Source organism: Pleurodeles waltl, chromosome 6, assembly GCF_031143425.1.
Source record: "Pleurodeles waltl isolate 20211129_DDA chromosome 6, aPleWal1.hap1.20221129, whole genome shotgun sequence".
Lineage (NCBI taxonomy): Eukaryota > Metazoa > Chordata > Amphibia > Caudata > Salamandridae > Pleurodeles > Pleurodeles waltl.
Window position 1 is genome coordinate 1,094,955,200 of NC_090445.1, and position 17,949 is coordinate 1,094,973,148.

The window sequence follows — 17,949 nt, forward strand, 5'->3', positions numbered from 1 at the left end:
GGACTTAGTTGGTGGGGGATCCTGGGAGTAAGAGAACACTGTTGGATTGTTGGATGTCGTGGACCTGGGCCGGGGTACTCCAGTGCAGTGGGTCTTGTTTGTCTGTGCTCCTGCATGAAGACCCCACAGTTCTCAGGGGGACCTGCAGGCCCCCCCAGTTCTCAGGGGGGAGACAAACCAATGCAGCTGGCCAACAGTAGAAGATTTTCTTTGCAATGCTGATGTCCCTCGACAGCTGGTCTTTGGATGCGACGTTGGAAGCCGGATTGGGCCTCATCAAGCCTTGGTAGTTTCAAGGGGTCCAATACCCCAGGTTTTAGTGCATATCGGCTCCAGTTGATCCTGATGTCTTCTGGCGTGGAGGGAAGATGGGACTGGCCCTTGGGAGCACGGTGACCACCTACTGGGCAGCTGCTGCATTGGTGGACCCAGTGGTCAGCAGGTCGGTGAACTCGAAGTTGTGGTTGGTCCTGCAGGAGGTAGGAAAGTGGCTCCTCCACTCCAGGGGAGATGCTAACTGGCTGGCGAAGTGCTGGAAAACCTCCAAGGCTTTTGCCATAGCCACAGCTTCAGAACGAGTTGCGACGTCACGCTTGTTGGGACAGGAGCAGGTAGGCAGGCAGGGTTTTACACCAAAAGTCCACCAGTCATCCACAGTTCTCATTCCTTTGGATCTTTTTTGTCCTTTTCTTCTTTGGTTCAGACAAATCTGTTCTTCTAATGGTAGGGGGCCGCCTAACTACACAACTTAGTGGCATTTAGGAGAGTGTAGAGTAGTAACCCATGGGCTACCTTCCCTTGGGTGACAACACTTCCTGTGGGAAGTAGGCATAACCCTGCCCAAGAATTCCTAGTTCCTCCAACAAAAAAAAAAAGATGGTGGCGCTCTATTCAGAGCATCCAGCTCGGGTAGCTGACCATAGGGGTGTGGCTAGCCCATGGGTGGTGCACGTCTACTGCCTAACTAATTCCTCCCCCCCACCCCACCCCCCGTCCTGGTGCAAAGTGGGCCACTCCCATGTCTGGCGAAGCTGGGGTACAATACCAGAGGCAGCAGGGTCTTTGAAGTCCCTGGCATTGGTATGCAGATCCACTAACCATCCTGCTGGAGTAGGTGATAATGCCTTCCTCCTGAGCAGGCTTTGTTTCTGGCCTTTGAGAGCACAGCTCTCACCTCTAGGGGGTCAGCACATGTCTGTGGCAGCAGGATGGTAGTAACCAGTCAGCCAGCACACTAAGAGAGTAGTAAGGGTTCAGTGGGCACCACTAAGGTGCCCTCTGGGAGTACATAATAAATCCAAGACTGACAGTCTGGATTTATTAAGATGAGGGCTTTGATACCAAACACCACAGGTATCAGTGAAGCCATTATGTAGCTGGGGAACTTGTAATGCCGAGTGTCCAGTACGTACCTCAAAATGGCTTCCCTGTTTACTTACAATGTCCGGTAATTTAACTAGACGTCATAAGGGCATAGCTGCTCGTGCAGATATGTCTTCACATCAGATATTAGGTACCCTGCCTTAGGACTCCAAGTCCTGCTGTAGGGGTGACGTATTTATATAGATGCAGGGAGTGGGGCATAGCACACAATTGGGGTGCCATGTCATGTTTTCAGCTGGCCTGCACCAGGACACGGAGTGTTATGGCACCTGTGTGCAGTTTGTTTTAAGATGACCCCTGAGGTGGCACGATGCGTGCTGCAGCCCTTAGCGATCCTTTTGTGCTTCCTAGACCCTAGGTACCAGGGGTACTGTTTACTTTGGACTTACATAGATAGAGGAGGGTGTGCAAATTGTGTGCATGCTACCTGTTTTCAGTAAAGAGCTCTGGCACTGGGGACCTGTTTAGCAGAGACTCATTTGCTCACTGGAACTGAGGTTTGTCAGCTGAGGTGCACTAAGTGGGGGTGACCATGTAAAAAAGGGCCACTTCCCTACACACCCTGTATTGCCACACACTGTTATATTTACTTATAGCAAGGGGTGATGCCTGCAACCAAAAGACACTCTAAATTGGCAATTTGGAAACTTGGGTAGCAAGCAAAAGCAAAGTGCACTGTTTCCAGTTTATTGCATGTGAACATCCTGAACCCATACATGCTTTGTTCCACTGTGTCTCCTGAGCAAGGGAATACCAAGTGAAAAGTCAAGAATTGGTGGCTGTGTCCTTGAGTGAATGAGGCTGGGTAACATTACTGTGTTTTAGAAAACAACTGCTAAAGTCTGACACATGTCATTTTAAAAGTGTTCTTCCAGCCAGCGAGTATGTAGAGTTTGGTCTGGCTTACACGAAAGGATTCACTGGGTCATGCAAAAGTAGAAATTATACATTTTTTGATGTTATCAAATGAACTGTAACAGTGATGCCACATTTTGTGATCTGTGCAAATATGACATAGACTGTTCAGACTGCATTCCCAGGAAAATGCAGACATATTTGGTATGGTCATACATTGTGTTACATTTCCTTGGTTAACATTCCAGGATTAATGTTGGTCAATTCGAGAAATGCAAAAAAAATTAAACAAATTTGTTGAAAAAAAAATCTCAACATTTTGCATTATTTCTTCATGCTACAGTGACATATCTGATAGAGAATTCTAGCTGCAGATTGCTTACATTTAAATTCTCTCCAGGCATCAGACTGTATCAGGAAGATTTTTCGTGAGCAGTACCCTTACACACCAGTAGGTGGCATCAATCAGATACGGGTCAGTCGTTGTCTTCGTGCGCACCAGAAATTACGTTGTGGTTCCTATATAGGCGCCACCCGGGCTTGCCAACATAATTTCTTTCTTTTCTGTGCAAGAACTCGCACTGATTCAGAGAAGAGCTACCCCTCAGTAATGTTATTGACTGAACTTTTTCTACTTTTTGTTAAAAAAAAATTAGATTACTCCTGGTGTGTTGAGCATGTCATCAAGTAAGATTAGTTTTAAGTTCTACAGAGCCTCTCATCGGCCGATGTCTGTGACTGATCTACACCTCGTTTCTTTGCGGTGTTTGAAGTGTGGCTCCGAGTGCTGGGCCATGCATCCAAATGCTTTGAGGGAGTGGTCCTAAAGTTGATTAAGGCACGGATCTCTCTGAAGGTCTAGGGCCCAATCAAATGGAAGGTCCAAGGACCGGTCACAAAGTCATTGTAACCGTCTTCAGGACAATAGAATAGGTCCTGGCACAAGAAAAAGCGCAAGAAGTCGAAACACTTTTTGACTTCTAGTAGCCCATCTGCAGATGCTGTTATTCCCACACTCTGGAATACAGATGCGCAGGTGCTGCCACAGGTCCCGGAACAGACCGGGGCTGCACTCTCTCTGGCTGTTGCCAATGGGGAGGGATGCAAGTTCGCAGTTGTCTGCAGACTTGACACAACCGACTATCTAGGTAGAGCGGTATCCATGGCAGAGGCCCTTAGGCGCCTGGCCTGGCTGAGAAAGTCTGGCTGTTTGGGGTATATCCAAGCTTCCCTTAAGGACATGCCCTTCGATGACACCCGTTTCTTTGGTGACGAGACAGATTCGCCACTCAAGCACTTGTTCTACGGCCAGGTCCTTGAGCTTTGCATTGGCCCCCTGTCCCCTGCTTTGCTCCTTTCGTGCCTATGGAGGAGGCCTCCAGTCATGCCAATTCCCGCCCAGCCATTGTGTCCTGTATGCTGGCTAGCCTCTGCATGGGCGAGCATGCCTTATCAACCAACTTCATGGATCAGGTGGCCAGTGGTCTGATCAGTCTGCCGCCCAACCTCTGCAGCAGCCTCTAAACCCTGCTAGTCTGCCTCTGTACCACCATGGACACTCAGTTGGCGGCAGGATACGCCATCACCTGCCTGCTGACAGTCCATAGCTTCAGACTTGTGGGTTTTGCAGATCATCTGACGGAGCTACTCCTCTCCTTCGAGACTACCCCTTTCTTCATGCCACCAACTCACGACTGGATGATGGAGGATCATCTCTCCCTTTTCCGCTAGGAAGTCGCAGCTCTCTTGGCCCAGGGAGTCAGAGAGAGGATGCCTGTGCCAGATGTAGGCTGTGGTTGTTGTTCCTGCTACTTTCTGATCCCCAAAAAAGCAAAGGTCTTTGCTTTAGACCTTGAAGCTCTCAATCGCTTCCTCAAGAAGAAATTCAAAATGCTCACATTAGCGCAGGTCTTTTCTGCCCTGATCCAGGAGTCTGTATGGTAGAGTTGGATTTGCAGGACTTATTTCAGGCCTCGAAAAATCAACTCGTTATGACCAGTCATAATTTATCAGGTCATGCTATTTTTAGGACCTACTCGCCTTTCTGGCGAGTTGACAAAGAACAGGTGTTCTGTTCAGTTAGAAAGTGAAGGGGCAATACAGATGCCTTTAAGCCTCGTTCTTGTCACATTTGCTCAGTGTTCAGAGACTGAGGTCAGAAGTCACTTTGTGCTCCAATTAATTTACCTTCTGACTTCAGAGTGCCTGGAATTTGTATGGTGAACTGTCTGACCTACTGTAGAAAGTGTGAAATGAAAGGCTGTATGGTGTCAGTTATTTAATTGTTGTGTGTTAGGCAAAACCTACATTTCAAAATATATTTCACTAGTTGTGAAAGCCCATTATTTGTACTTCTGTGTGATGAGAACATATTTTAATAGTATTAAAACAAATAAGAGCCCTTTACTTGGTGATGTGCAATGAATTTCTGAAACCCAATTTTCAGATTGTTAATACATTCTATAATTTTCCCAGTAAAGCTCCACATTACTCAGAAGGTTTTTGGACATTTCTTGGAAATTTACTGGAGTGACAGTGCCCGCCCACATCATGCTTTAGTAATATATTTGTTAAAAGTGAGTGTTTAAACATAAACTGAGAAAACACCCCTTCCCTAATAGCAATGCTATTAGTAAACTCGGAGGCAAGCCATGGATCACGTGTGGGCTACATTCTTTTTACACATAGAGCATATGCTTAGTCTTTTTAATCAAACAAAAGAGGTTTTTTGTGAAGCAGAAATGCATAGCTGACATATTTGAAGGTGCACTCATTTGTGAGAATGAAGAAAAACGTGACTGTAAACTAAAATATTTTCCTTGGATCACACAGTTTGAGACCCGTTTATGGGTCAAGTACGTTACATTTATGGTTGAGTAGATTGTTCAAGTTACTCTACCTGCAGAGCTAGCAAAATTTCCATGATTTTTCAAGGCCTGTATTTCAGTATTCCTGTCCTTCCTGCCCACAGACATTACCTGCAGTTCATGGTAGGCCACAAGCACTTTATGTTCACCGTGCTCCCCTCTGACTTTACCAGCGCCCCTTAGGTGCTCACCAAGTTGAAGGTGGTGGTGACAACTCAACTGCGGAGGTCAGGGGTGTCAGTCTTCCCCTGTCTTGACAACAGACTGTTCAAGGCAAACTGACCCCAGGCTGTTGTCTCCCACCTCCAGACTATGGTGAGCCTCTTGCATTCGTTGGGGTTTAGTATAAACATGTCGAAGTTACACCTGACTCCCTCAGATGCTTCCTTTCATCAAAGCTCTTCTGGACGCGATGCAGTTTTGGGCTTATCCTCCTGAGTGACGAGTCCAGGATCTTCGGGCTATTTCTATGAGACTGATTTTGAGGCTGTTGGGACCCATGGCCTCCTGCAACCTGCTAGTGACTCATGGCGTATGTGGACCTAAAGTTCCAGTGGGTGCAGCTTCAGGGGAATCTCTCCGACATGGTCCAGATCTTGGAGGGAACTGTGCAAGATCTGCAGTGGCGGCTTACGCAATTGGATCAGAAACAGGTCCCTCTCCTTTCCCAAGCCAGATCTGACAGTAGAGACAGATTTGTCAGTCCTGGAATGGGTCTGCCATCTGGGAGAGGTGGTGATTAGATGACTTTGGTCTCTGGCAGAATCTGGACTCCACATCAATCTGCTGAAAACCTTTCTACCTTCCATCAAGGGAAGGCTAGTGCACGTGTTCACGGACAGCATTACTGCAATGTGGGTCTGCAACAAATGGGGTGGCGTTGTAGACACTTTGACAAGAGGCTTAGCCCCTCTGGACATGGTTGGAACAGATGGGCATTTCCTTGGTGTTTCAAAACCTGTCAGGTTCTCTGAATAACAGAGCAGACAAACTGAGCCGCACATGCTAACAGATCATGAATTATGTATCTGTCCTGAGGTGGTGCAAGGTCTCTTTCAGCAGTGGGGGGAGCCTTGGTTAGATCTGTTCGCCCCCACCGAGAACACAGAATGTCAGCAGGTTTGCGCACAGGAGTTTCCAAGGTGGCTCTCGCTTGGAGACTCTTTTCTTCTCGAGTGGAGCTCAGGCCTCCTATACGCCTTTCCACCCATACCAGACCTGCCCAGAGTTCTCAAGAAGATCAGGAACGACCGGGCCCAAGTCATTCTTGTGGCCCCGGAATGGGCATGGATAGTCTGGTATCCCGAGCTTTTGAGCATGTCGATCGATCCTCCAATCAGACTGCCCTTTTGAGAGGATCTTCTTTCGCAGCAGAATAAGAGGGGCTGGGTTTTTCACCCAAACCCTGTCCATTCTCCGCCTTCTTGCTTGGAGATTGAACGGTGGCAGTTGACAGCTTTTGATCTTCCTCCTCAAGTGTGTAACGTCGTCTTGGCAGCCAGGCATCCCTCCACCACTTTATATATGCCTGACTTCGGAAGAAGTTGTTTGTGGCATGGTGTGGAGAAAAATATTTTGATCCTCTTTCTACCCCTCTCTCTGAGGTTTTACTTTTTATTCTTTCCCTTGCCCAGCAGGGCTCTCCCTTGGGCACTATTAAAGGCTATATAGCTGCTATTTCTGCTTTTTTGAGGTTGCCTGATAAGCATCCTTGTTTAATTCTCCTAATGTACTCCTCAAGGCTCTTTCTCACATGTGCCTTCCCTCTCCTTTCATTATGCCCCAGAGGGATCTTAATTTGGTCCTGACTTTCCTGATGTGTGTAGGAAATTGTCCCTTTTTGACATGGTCCCCCCCCTACTTTTTGCCTGCTACATGGTGCAATTGTGACTGAAAGTGCACTGGCTTCCTGCTATCCAGGTCCCCAGTGCTAGATGTCTTCCCCTAAAACTGTAAAATTGTTACCTAGTTGGCAATACCTTTGGCCCCTCTGCAAGTTCCTAGTAAGTGGTACCCCAGGTTCCTAGGGCAGGGGTAACAAAGAGGGTGCCCCAAGTGCTGTAGCATGTATTGTGCTACCCTCAGGTACCCTTCACCTAGCTCATGTAGACTGACGTTGCAGGCTGCATTTCTTGGTGCCGCTAAAAGTGAAAACATGACATGGCACACAGCCTGTGTGCCATCCCCACTACGACTTCGTACAATATATATGAGTCATCCGTACAACAGACCTTACAGCTATAAGGCAGGGTGCATTATATTACATGTCTGGACATATCTGCAAGAGCAGATATGCTTCTGCTATGTCTTTGTCGATTCTTAGACCTATTGAGTGAGCAGGGATAGGCATTTTTAGTATGTGTATTGGACACTGATCAGTATGAGTTCCCCAGCTACATGATGGCTTCACTGAAACTAGGGATGTTTGGTATCAAACATCTTGTAATAATAAAACCTCACAAATTCTAGTGATGGATTTATTAATACATGCACCTAGAGGCATCTTAGAGTTGCCCCCTGAAAATCCTACCAGCTCCTGGTGTACTGACCGACTGCTTTTAGCCAGCCTGCCACCAAGAGACTTGTTTCTGACCCCTAGGGGTGAATGCCCCCGCTTTTGAGTGGTCAGGAACAAAGTATGCTCTGGCAGGGGTGTTAACACATCTCTCCCAACAGGATGACCTGCAAATCTGCATTCCAAGGCAGGGAGCTTCAAAGAGCCCACCGTCCTTGGTATGCAGATCTGGCTTCCCTCAAAAGGGATGCTGACCCCCCCTCCTCCACCACCCCAGGGCCCATTTAACACCTGAGCAGGTGGGAAGATTAGTAGTCAGAGCGGTGTGTCCACCCCTCAGGTCAGTTCCACCCCTAAGGTGAGCTACCCGTTGTGGACACAAAATGTCAGTCTGCCAGCTTGGCGATGGCAAAACTGGTGCCCCCTAGCATGAGTTAAAGTGGGCCAACTGTGCCAGCGGGGTTTCAAGTCCCTCCATATCATGGCGTGATCACTCGCCTGAAAAGCAGGATGTCTGCAAGGGAGATGGTATGCAAACAACCTCCTGGAACACCTCTAGGCACTCCCTTGTGGACACAGAAGCCCCGGCAGGTGTCCCGGAAGGGAAGGGGAAGTTGAAGAAAAAGAAACAAACACTGCCATGTCTTGCTGCCTGGTCCAGCCATGCACCCTGCATCTTCGGGAGGGCAGGTCATTATTGACAGAGTGATAGAGTTAGTGCACTCAACCTTCTTGAAACTGAATCTCTCTTCCTGATACGGGCACGGAAGAGGCAGAAGAACCCTGGGAAGCTCCTGCACTTTTCTTGGGTAATAATAACTGTTGGCACAATTACTAACAATGCATTACCAAAACACAAACTGAGTACCATAACAATAACTATTGTGACAATAGGGCTGGCTTCACAGAGATTCACTGTTGCACACTACAATTAGAACTGTGGTTGCACTTTTGCAAAAGACGAACAAATAAGGGCATTAATTATATCACAGATAACTCTACTCCATGCATAGGGTTAACTAAAAGGGAAAAAAACAATCCAAGAAATACAAATATCCTCTCTGGGTTCGAGCAGTTAGGGTTACACAGTTTGGTTTGGTTTGGTTTCACTGTGTGTTTAAAAAAAAAAACAAAAAAAAACTTAAAAAAGCAAATTCCCCAACAATGAAAAACAGGCATGAATGACCCAATTTAAATCCAAGGGTTGTGCTATTAGAAAAAGAAAAGTCATGTAAATGCGCTTTAAAATTGGACTGTCACCTTTCCTTTTGTAGTACTTAAGCTCAAGCGCAATATTCATGAAGCACATTTAGGCATGTAACTACAATAATAATAATGTAGAATATTCAGAAATGCATTTGTCTCTTCAATATAAGCGCTCTGCCAAAATACAAGGCCTGTAATACAACAGCTGTTCTAAGAAAAGCACAGCCCTCAAAGAACAATCTCCCTGGAGAAAGTAGTCACTTAGCTGCAGTCTTTTCCATTGTGCTGGAGGAATGTCTGGCATCAGCTGTTACAGGAACAAAGAAAGGATTTGCCAGAGAAGTCCTGAATACGAGGAGGATGACCAGGCCTGGACTCCCAAGTCAGATGCTGAGATCAGGAAACGAAACAAAGCCAAGCAGTGAGGCATGCTTCACTCAGCTATTTATAGCCAATCGGGAAAGTGGTTGGAGTTCCATGTGTGGATGAAACTAAACGCCAAATCAGAAGCTCATGTCTACACCTACTCAAAAGTAAACACACATAGATCAAACCAATTGTGTAACACAGCACATTTTGTATTCTTAGAAACATGAAAGATTAACATAGAACAGAGATAAGATTTAACCCTAATCCCTGGAGATGTTCACAGATAGCGCAGGAGACACCCAGAGGATTCCTGAGACTCCAGAGAAGAAGTCCATTGTGGGTCTTCTCATTGCAACCTTCAAGCCAGTGCCGGCAGGCTCTTTATGCAGCCCCTTCTACCGTGACTGCCTCTGGTGATGGAGACCTGATGGTCCTCTGCACCTCTGTACTTGACAGCCCCATAATGAGGAAAAGAGGACCACTGGTGTCCCTAGCCTCTTGAGATCTGAGCCTATTAGTTGGTTCGGTTGGACTGGACTCACACTCCTCTCCTGCAGCCCCTTTCTTCAGACCCCCCTCTACTCCGACCACCCCTGGTGACGGAAACCCGATGGTCTAAGAAACTTCTGCATCCGGCTGCCCCGGACAGAGGATAAGAGGAACACGAATGGTCTTACGACCCTGAGCATTGCAAGAGCTGAGCCCACTTGGTGGGTCAGCTGGACTGGTCCCTCAGTCCTCAGCTGCAGCATCTATCTGACTGGACCGATCCCCATTGACCTCAACAGGGCAATGAACGCTGAACTGCACCACTCCACCTGGCCACTCCAGAGCTGCCAAAGGTAACTTGCTGGTGTGGCCTAATTCCCAGCCCTATACTCACCTTGAGTTTGGAAGATTGGTCCTGTAAGTTGTGGAGTATCTGTTTGCTGCATATATTTCCTCTTCAATAGGGTAGCATAGCAATTTCAGGAAACTGTACTGTCAACTTTTCAAACGTATGATAATTTCTATTCAAAAGATACTTTACTGATGGTATTGATTCTGGTTCCTAAATATATATACAGACACTTGTTATTTTTGTAAATTGATGTGAATCTCCTTATTGAGTCATGTGTCTCATTTATTGAATGTGTGCTTATGGTAAATGTCTATCAATCCTCTCTGGTAAGCCTGAGGATGTTCGACCACACTACCCTAGAAGAGTACCTTGAGATTGCTAGTGCAAGCCCCTGTCCACTAGTAAGGAAAGCCCTGGACTCTTTGCACAGTATGTCTCATTTTTATACATTTTATGAAGAGTCAGCTTCCTACAATGTGTGCTCCATTTGAGTGCCTCAAAACGGTACCCTAAGGCTTTTCACATTGAAAACAGCCTTCCTTGTGGCAATACATCTGCATGCAGAGTGAGTGAGCTGCAGGCCTTATCATCTAAGCCACCCTACCTCTCTGTTTATCCTGACAAAGTGGTGCTTTGCACAAGGACCTTTTTTTCTGCCAGAAGTGGTCACACCTTTTCATGTAGGTCAATCTATCACCTTGCCTACTTTTTACCCCCCTGCATCCTTCTAAGGAAGAGGAGAGACTCCACCACCTGGACTCAAAAAGGTTTGTGTTCTACCTGTATTTTACTTGTGAGTTCTGGGTGGACTACTAACTCTTTGTAGGGTATGTGGGTCTGAAGCAAGGTCTGGCAGTGCAGATCAAACCCTCTCTTGTTGGTTCGTGCTCTGCATCGAGATCTACTAAGCACTGTCCAAGAAGAAACGTTCTGAAGGTTTACGTACTCATTCCACCAGAACTTAAGCCACGACCAGTGCATTAGCACTCAGTTTCATTCTGGACATCTGCCAGGCAGCAACGTGAGCATTCCTGAACACGTTTGCCAAACATTACTCTCTGAGCAGTCCAAAGGGATGGGCACTTTGATCATTCAGTGATGCATGACTTTCTTGTATTAAATTGGTTTGCAGACTCTCCGGGGATTGTGTTGCCTTAGGTATCTATTCAAAGGTAAGGAATCTGCAGCCAGATGTATCTATCAGATGAACAAGTTACTTACCTTCGGTAATGCTTTATCTGCTGGAGACTATATCTAGCTGAAAATTCCCTACAGACACACCAATCCTCCTTGTTCTGAAAAGTAATTTCTGAGGACTGGAATGACCCCTTTCAGGACCCTAGTTTTGACACACCAGTGGTAGGGTTCTTCTGGCTCCATGCTTCTGGCTTGGAAAGTCGTGAAAAGAAACTTACATCGGCAAACCTGAATGGCGCCTGTATAGGAACACGCAACATAATTTCTGGTGCGAACGTCACGGACACGGGGCGATAAACGCTTCCTACTGGTGCGCAGAGGTACTGCTCATGAAGAATCCTCTGTAGCCGATCTGACGACTGGGGAGAATTCAAAGGGTAAAGGGTTACCGAAGGTTAATAACTTGTTCATCTGTGCAGGGTTGCCCCAAAATATAGCTCTGAATGTGCAAAAAAGAACAGTTTGTATGTGTGGACGAAGGGACCACAGAGGTACATGTTTTTAAACAACATAATGCTGAGATATATATATATATATATATATATATATATATATATATATATGTGTGTGTGTGTGTGTGTGTGTGTGTGTGTGTATATATATATGTGTGTATATATATATGAGAACACTGTCCTCTTCATTTGTTCAGCAACAAAACTAACCTCTACTAGGATGTCAAATGCCAATAAAAGATTAACCAGTGTCGGGATAATTGGGAGTCACATGTCCAATATGAAAAGCCCACCAGAGACCAGGGTCATTTAGAATAAGCAAAGGACTAACTGGAAGCCCAAAAAACCACACTCATTGTCCTCCAATCAGCCGGCTTTTACAATAAAAAGAATGATGATTACTGTCCACTATAGTTTTTTATTTTTTATTTATTTATTTTCAAATGAGAGGCCTAGTGAGTGCTAGCTTCAGTTTACTCTGCATTGTCCAGTTCACTTTTTTTGTTGTGGTCTGCACGAATCCAGAAGCCATAAGGAAGCTATCTGTTAGCCCACAATGAAAGACAAACCTTCTAAACTAGGATGCTTTTGCCCATGAGTTTGTTCCACTATTCAACTGTAAACGCATTATATGAAGATTAAAATTATCCTTAAGTATTTAAAATTAATTGAAACATTGCTCTGAAACGAGGATAGACAGCAGTAAGAGCCAAGGTAGTTAGCAGTAGGTACCTGGTTGGATTAATATTCTCTCCATCAGAACTGTCTGATTCTGTGCTAGTGGAAATTTATGTTCTACTCCATACTTGTGTGCATCTTATCCTAAAACTGTTTCTTCTTTTTCTCTCTCCGCCCCCATAGATATCAGCTTTGCTGTCTGCCCTGGGTGCTGTGCACAGTTACAAGAGGAAAAAGGCTGAAGCGAAAAATCGCTTGGAACACAAGGGCTTCCTCCGCAGTCGTCGGAAGGAAGAGGAAGCAAAGCTGAAGAGACAAAAGGAAGCAAAAAAGAAGATTTTCAGGGTTCTGGGGCAGAAGGAAAAGAAGAAGCAGCGGTCTAGCCTGAAGGGGAGCGAGGAGAACTGAGTTGGCCTTCAAAGAACAGAAGCAAGGGACACAAGGCAGCAGAGGGTCTTCAACAGAAACCGTGCCTTACAAAGACCATGTAGCTGGAGACAAAATCATGTTGATGTGACTTTTGTTTCCAGGAATCCCCTTTATTCACATTTCTGATGGCCCAGCTGAACAGTGAGAGTTGTCAACCATCCTCAAACTAAACAAAACAAGGTGTCACTGTAACCTTCATTAGACACATCCATTCTCATGACTTTTAAGCTACACTGCACGGTGCAGAAGGCAATTGTCAACTCAAGGCGAAGAGATGAAGTATTATTTCCTTGGATTGTTTAGAATACAAAATATGTACTATTTTTAAAAAACCACAAAGATTAATGAGGAAGAGGAGCAACTTTTTAAGCCTGGTGAAATGTTTTGCAGATCAGCATGCAGTTTACATTCATGAAAGGGACTGAGAGTGAACAAGTTTTTTTTTAAAACTCTGCCAACAGTACTGGGGCGAATGACAGCTATCCATACTTCACCAGGGAGGATAGTCTGGCTTTCTGACAAAGATCAACAGCATTCAAGATCCAGCCATGTTGGTTTTGTGTAAGCACAAGAACTAAGGAGCTCATTCACAAACTTAAATTAAAGGTTTTTTTTTTTTCAGGTTACTGCAGTGTATGTCTATTCTTCTCAAGGTACTTTTGTCTGATTTACCCTTCTCTATATTAGCCGCTGTATACAGATGTTCAGGTTAACATAAAATTGTTATCTATCCTCTAATATATATTTGTATCCCCACTGATGTGTAAAACAAATTTTATATCCTTTAAGATTTACATCTTTACACATTAAAACACTTCCGACTTTCATCTTAACCTCACAAAGTTCAGAAAATAGATACATCTAACCTCGTATGACAAATGGCATACACATGTTTAACTTTGTTTCTTTAAAAAAAAAAAATCAACATTGTGTCCTTGTCTGAAAAAGTGCACCTCATAATTTAGTAACATGAAACCACGCTCAGCATTAATAACTTGAGCTAACTATTTACTGTAACAGTTATTAGCCTTTATCATCGCTTGAAAGAAATGCTGTTCCTGGCTGGTGATGTTTAAGGGCATTACTTTATGCACAATTCTCTTTGGATCCAAAATGTGCCTTAGCCATTCTAAAGTCTTGTTTCTTTACATTTTTTTTACCAGTCAGACGTAGATTTACTGTTGAAGTTTGGATCATTGTCCTGTTGCATGATCCACGTTCATCTAATTTTTATACATTTCTCACATTTCCATTTAGAACGCACTGGTGCAGATATTATTCATGGTAGCCATGGTATATACAGGGCCACTAGAATTATGCTGCTGGGGTGGGCCAAATTAGGCTGTAAAGTTGAATAGATGATGTAGCAAGAAAGGCAAATTATGCAGCGTAATGCAGCACATTTTGTGATAGTATTACTTCATTGTGTCCTTATCTTTAGGTCGAAGCCTTCCAGACAGAGCAGCCTTCTGATTGCTAATGACATCTGGGGGACATTCTAAATGCTTCCCTGGGAATGCATTCCGTCCACTGCTTACCATTGGCTTTGTGTTTTTATACCTCACATTTGCTTGCTTTCTATTTGCTCGCTTTATTTATTTTAGGGTGTCCAGTATGAGTAAATCCCTCCTGTGGAGTATAACCCTTATACTGTATTCTTCCACAAATGCTTGCTTTCTGTAACCAGGCCATTCAGTTTTGTTCTTAGCTTGTCACAATTGCTGTGCATTCAAACCCAGATGTCAAGCTTTGTCTTCCGTGGGACCTTGATGTTTGTTTTCCCTTCTCTGACTTCAAATTGAGAGGATTTACCTTACAATCTAGCATTGTAAAAGGAAAGGCTTTTTTCTAACGCAAAACAAAATTTAAATGTCTCTCAATGAACTGTGCAGATATTTCCTAATATATCAGAATTACGAAAGCACAGATGACACTTTTTTTGTAATTCTGATGTGTGGTGGAAACAAATATTTCAGCGTGTTCAGAACAAATTGGTACAATAGGTGATGCAATTTCCATACATTTTTTGTGTGCTGTATAGTTTTATCAGTAAAGCTGCATCTCTGTGCAAATGTAATGGTCATTACAATTGAAAATGTGTTGTCTGTAATAGCAGTGCACTACCACACCATGCATACTCCACACTACGCCACTCTACTGTAATACACTCTGACATGCCCCTCAACTCTGCTCCACTCTACCCCATTCCACTCCATGCCACAACACTCTACGACACTTCTCTACGCAACTCCACACTTTACTCCACTCTGTGCACCTTCCCTCTACATCACTCTAATCCACTCTGCCACTCCACTCTGACTGACAAAGCCACTCCACTCCAACTTTGCTCCACTCTACAATAACTCTGCTATGCTATTCCACTCTGCAAAACTCTAACAACTCTATTGCACGCCATCATACAACACTAATAAACTCTATGCCCCTACTCCACGCTGTGCCACTACTCCACGCTGTGCCAATACTCCACGCTATGCCACGTCACTTCACTCTGTGCCACTCCAGTCTACTACAATTGACTCCTCAACTCTCTCCGCACCACTTTTCTCCACTCTATGCTACAACGCTCTACCCTGTGACACTCTACTCAGCGTGACTCCATTCTACAACACTGTATTCTACTCCACTTTACGACCCTGTACTCTACATCACTCCCTCTATGCCAGACCATGCCACTTTAATCCATTCTTCGCTACTCCACTGTACAACACTCTACTGGCCTTCCCTCTTCTCTGCTTAGTGACAATCTACTCCACTGTAATTAACTCCATCCATGCCACTTTACTGCACGTCACTCCACCTCTACTCCACTCTGACATCCAATGCCACTCCACTTTAGAACACTCCTCTCTACAACCTTGCACTCTAGTCCTTTTTATGAAACTCTACTCCTTCCACACCACTCTACATCATTCTACTTTACACCACTTTGACACTTGACTTTACTGCACTCCAGTGCAAACAACTCTTTCTTCGCCACTCCATGCCACTCTCCTCTACGTTACTAACCTTTAGCCATGCCGAGCAGCAGTCACTTTGGTGTACAATCTGGATAAAACACATTGGTAAAGCCAATAGTTCTTGCATAGGTGAGACCTTTGGCTTTGCCAATGCATGTTGCACTTGGGCGTGCCTCATTATTACCACCTTAACACCCCAAGTTTAGAAATAAGCACCAGGAAGGTGACCAGTCAACCTCTGCAACACACATTGCTGCATTTTTTGTAACTTTGGAAACATTAGAGGTAGAAACTATTTGTTTTTGTAAAAATCTGAAGATTATTCAGCATATGATTGTGTCAAATGCAGCAAATCTACAAATATATGAAAAACACATTGGTCACATGTAGGAAGTTGGCTCTGTAGGTGCTATCCAAAGTAAGGAATAGCATGCACAGAGTCCAAGGGTTCCCCTTAGAGGTAAAATAGTGGTAAAAATAGATAATACTAATGCTCTATTTTGTGGTAGTGTGGTCGAGCAGTAGGCTTATCCAAGGAGTAGTGTTAAGCATTTGTTGTACATACACATAGACAATAAATGAGGTACACACAATCAGAGACAAATCCAGCCAATAGGTTTTTATATAGAAAAATATATTTTCTTAGTTTATTTTAAGAACCACAGGTTCAAATTCTACATGTAATATCTCATTCGAAAGGTATTGCAGGTAAGTACTTTAGGAACTTCAAATCATCAAAATTGCATGTATACTTTTCAAGTTATTCACAAATAGCTGTTTTAAAAGTGGACACAGTGCAATTTTCACAGTTCCTAGGGGAGGTAAGTATTTGCTAGGTTAACCAGGTAAGTAAGACACTTACAGGGCTTAGTTCTTGGTCCAAGGTAGCCCACCGTTGGGGGTTCAGAGCAACCCCAAAGTCACCACACCAGCAGCTCAGGGCCGGTCAGGTGCAGAGTTCAAAGTGGTGCCCAAAACACATAGGCTAGAATGGAGAGAAGGGGGTGCCCCGGTTCCGGTCTGCTTGCAGGTAAGTACCCGCGTTTTCGGAGGGCAGACCAGGGGGGTTTTGTAGGGCACCGGGGGGGACACAAGCCCACACAGAAATTTCACCCTCAGCAGCGCGGGGGCGGCCGGGTGCAGTGTAGAAACAAGCGTCGGGTTTGTAATGGAAGTCAATGGGAGATCTAGGGATCTCTTCAGCGCTGCAGGCAGGCAAGGGGGGGTTCCTCGGGGAAACCTCCACTTGGTCAAGGGAGAGGGACTCCTGGGGGTCACTTCTCCAGTGAAAGTCCGGTCCTTCAGGTCCTGGGGGCTGCGGGTGCAGGGTCTCTCCCAGGCGTCGGGACTTTGGATTCAAAGAGTCGCGGTCAGGGGAAGCCTCGGGATTCCCTCTGCAGGCGGCGCTGTGGGGGCTCAGGGGGGACAGGTTTTGGTACTCACAGTATCAGAGTAGTCCTGGGGTCCCTCCTGAGGTGTCGGATCTCCACCAGCCGAGTCGGGGTCGCCGGGTGCAGTGTTGCAAGTCTCACGCTTCTTGCGGGGAGCTTGCAGGGTTCTTTCAAGGCTGCTGGAAACAAAGTTGCAGCCTTTCTTGGAGCAGGTCCGCTGTCCTCGGGAGTTTCTTGTCTTTTCGAAGCAGGGGCAGTCCTCAGAGGATGTCGAGGTCGCTGGTCCCTTTGGAAGGCGTCGCTGGAGCAGGATCTTTGGAAGGCAGGAGACAGGCCGGTGAGTTTCTGGAGCCAAGGCAGTTGTCGGCTTCTGGTCTTCCTCTGCAGGGGTTTTCAGCTAGGCAGTCCTTCTTCTTGTAGTTGCAGGAATCTAATTTTCTAGGGTTCAGGGTAGCCCTTAAATACTAAATTTAAGGGCGTGTTTAGGTCTGGGGGGTTAGTAGCCAATGGCTACTAGCCCTGAGGGTGGGTACACCCTCTTTGTGCCTCCTCCCAAGGGGAGGGGGGTCACAATCCTAACCCTATTGGGGGAATCCTCCATCTGCAAGATGGAGGATTTCTAAAAGTCAGAGTCACCTCAGCTCAGGACACCTTAGGGGCTGTCCTGACTGGCCAATGACTCCTCCTTGTTGCTTTCTTTGTTCCCTCCAGCCTTGCCGCCAAAAGTGGGGGCCGTGGCCGGAGGGGGCGGGCAACTCCACTAAGCTGGAGTGCCCTGCTGGGCTGTG

General features: G+C 45.6%; 1 protein-coding gene across 1 annotated transcript in view; it reads left to right on the forward strand.

Annotated features, from left to right (window-relative positions):
* Window positions 1–13,418, forward strand: part of BMS1 (BMS1 ribosome biogenesis factor) — a 123,155-nt gene extending 109,737 nt beyond the window's left edge. Inside the window, exon 23 of the mRNA XM_069240194.1 lies at window positions 12,547–13,418. Within this exon, the coding sequence (XP_069096295.1) occupies window positions 12,547–12,771 (225 nt within the window). The 3' untranslated portion in view covers window positions 12,772–13,418. The remainder of the gene's footprint in view (window positions 1–12,546) is intronic.
* Window positions 13,419–17,949: the final 4,531 nt, after the last annotated feature.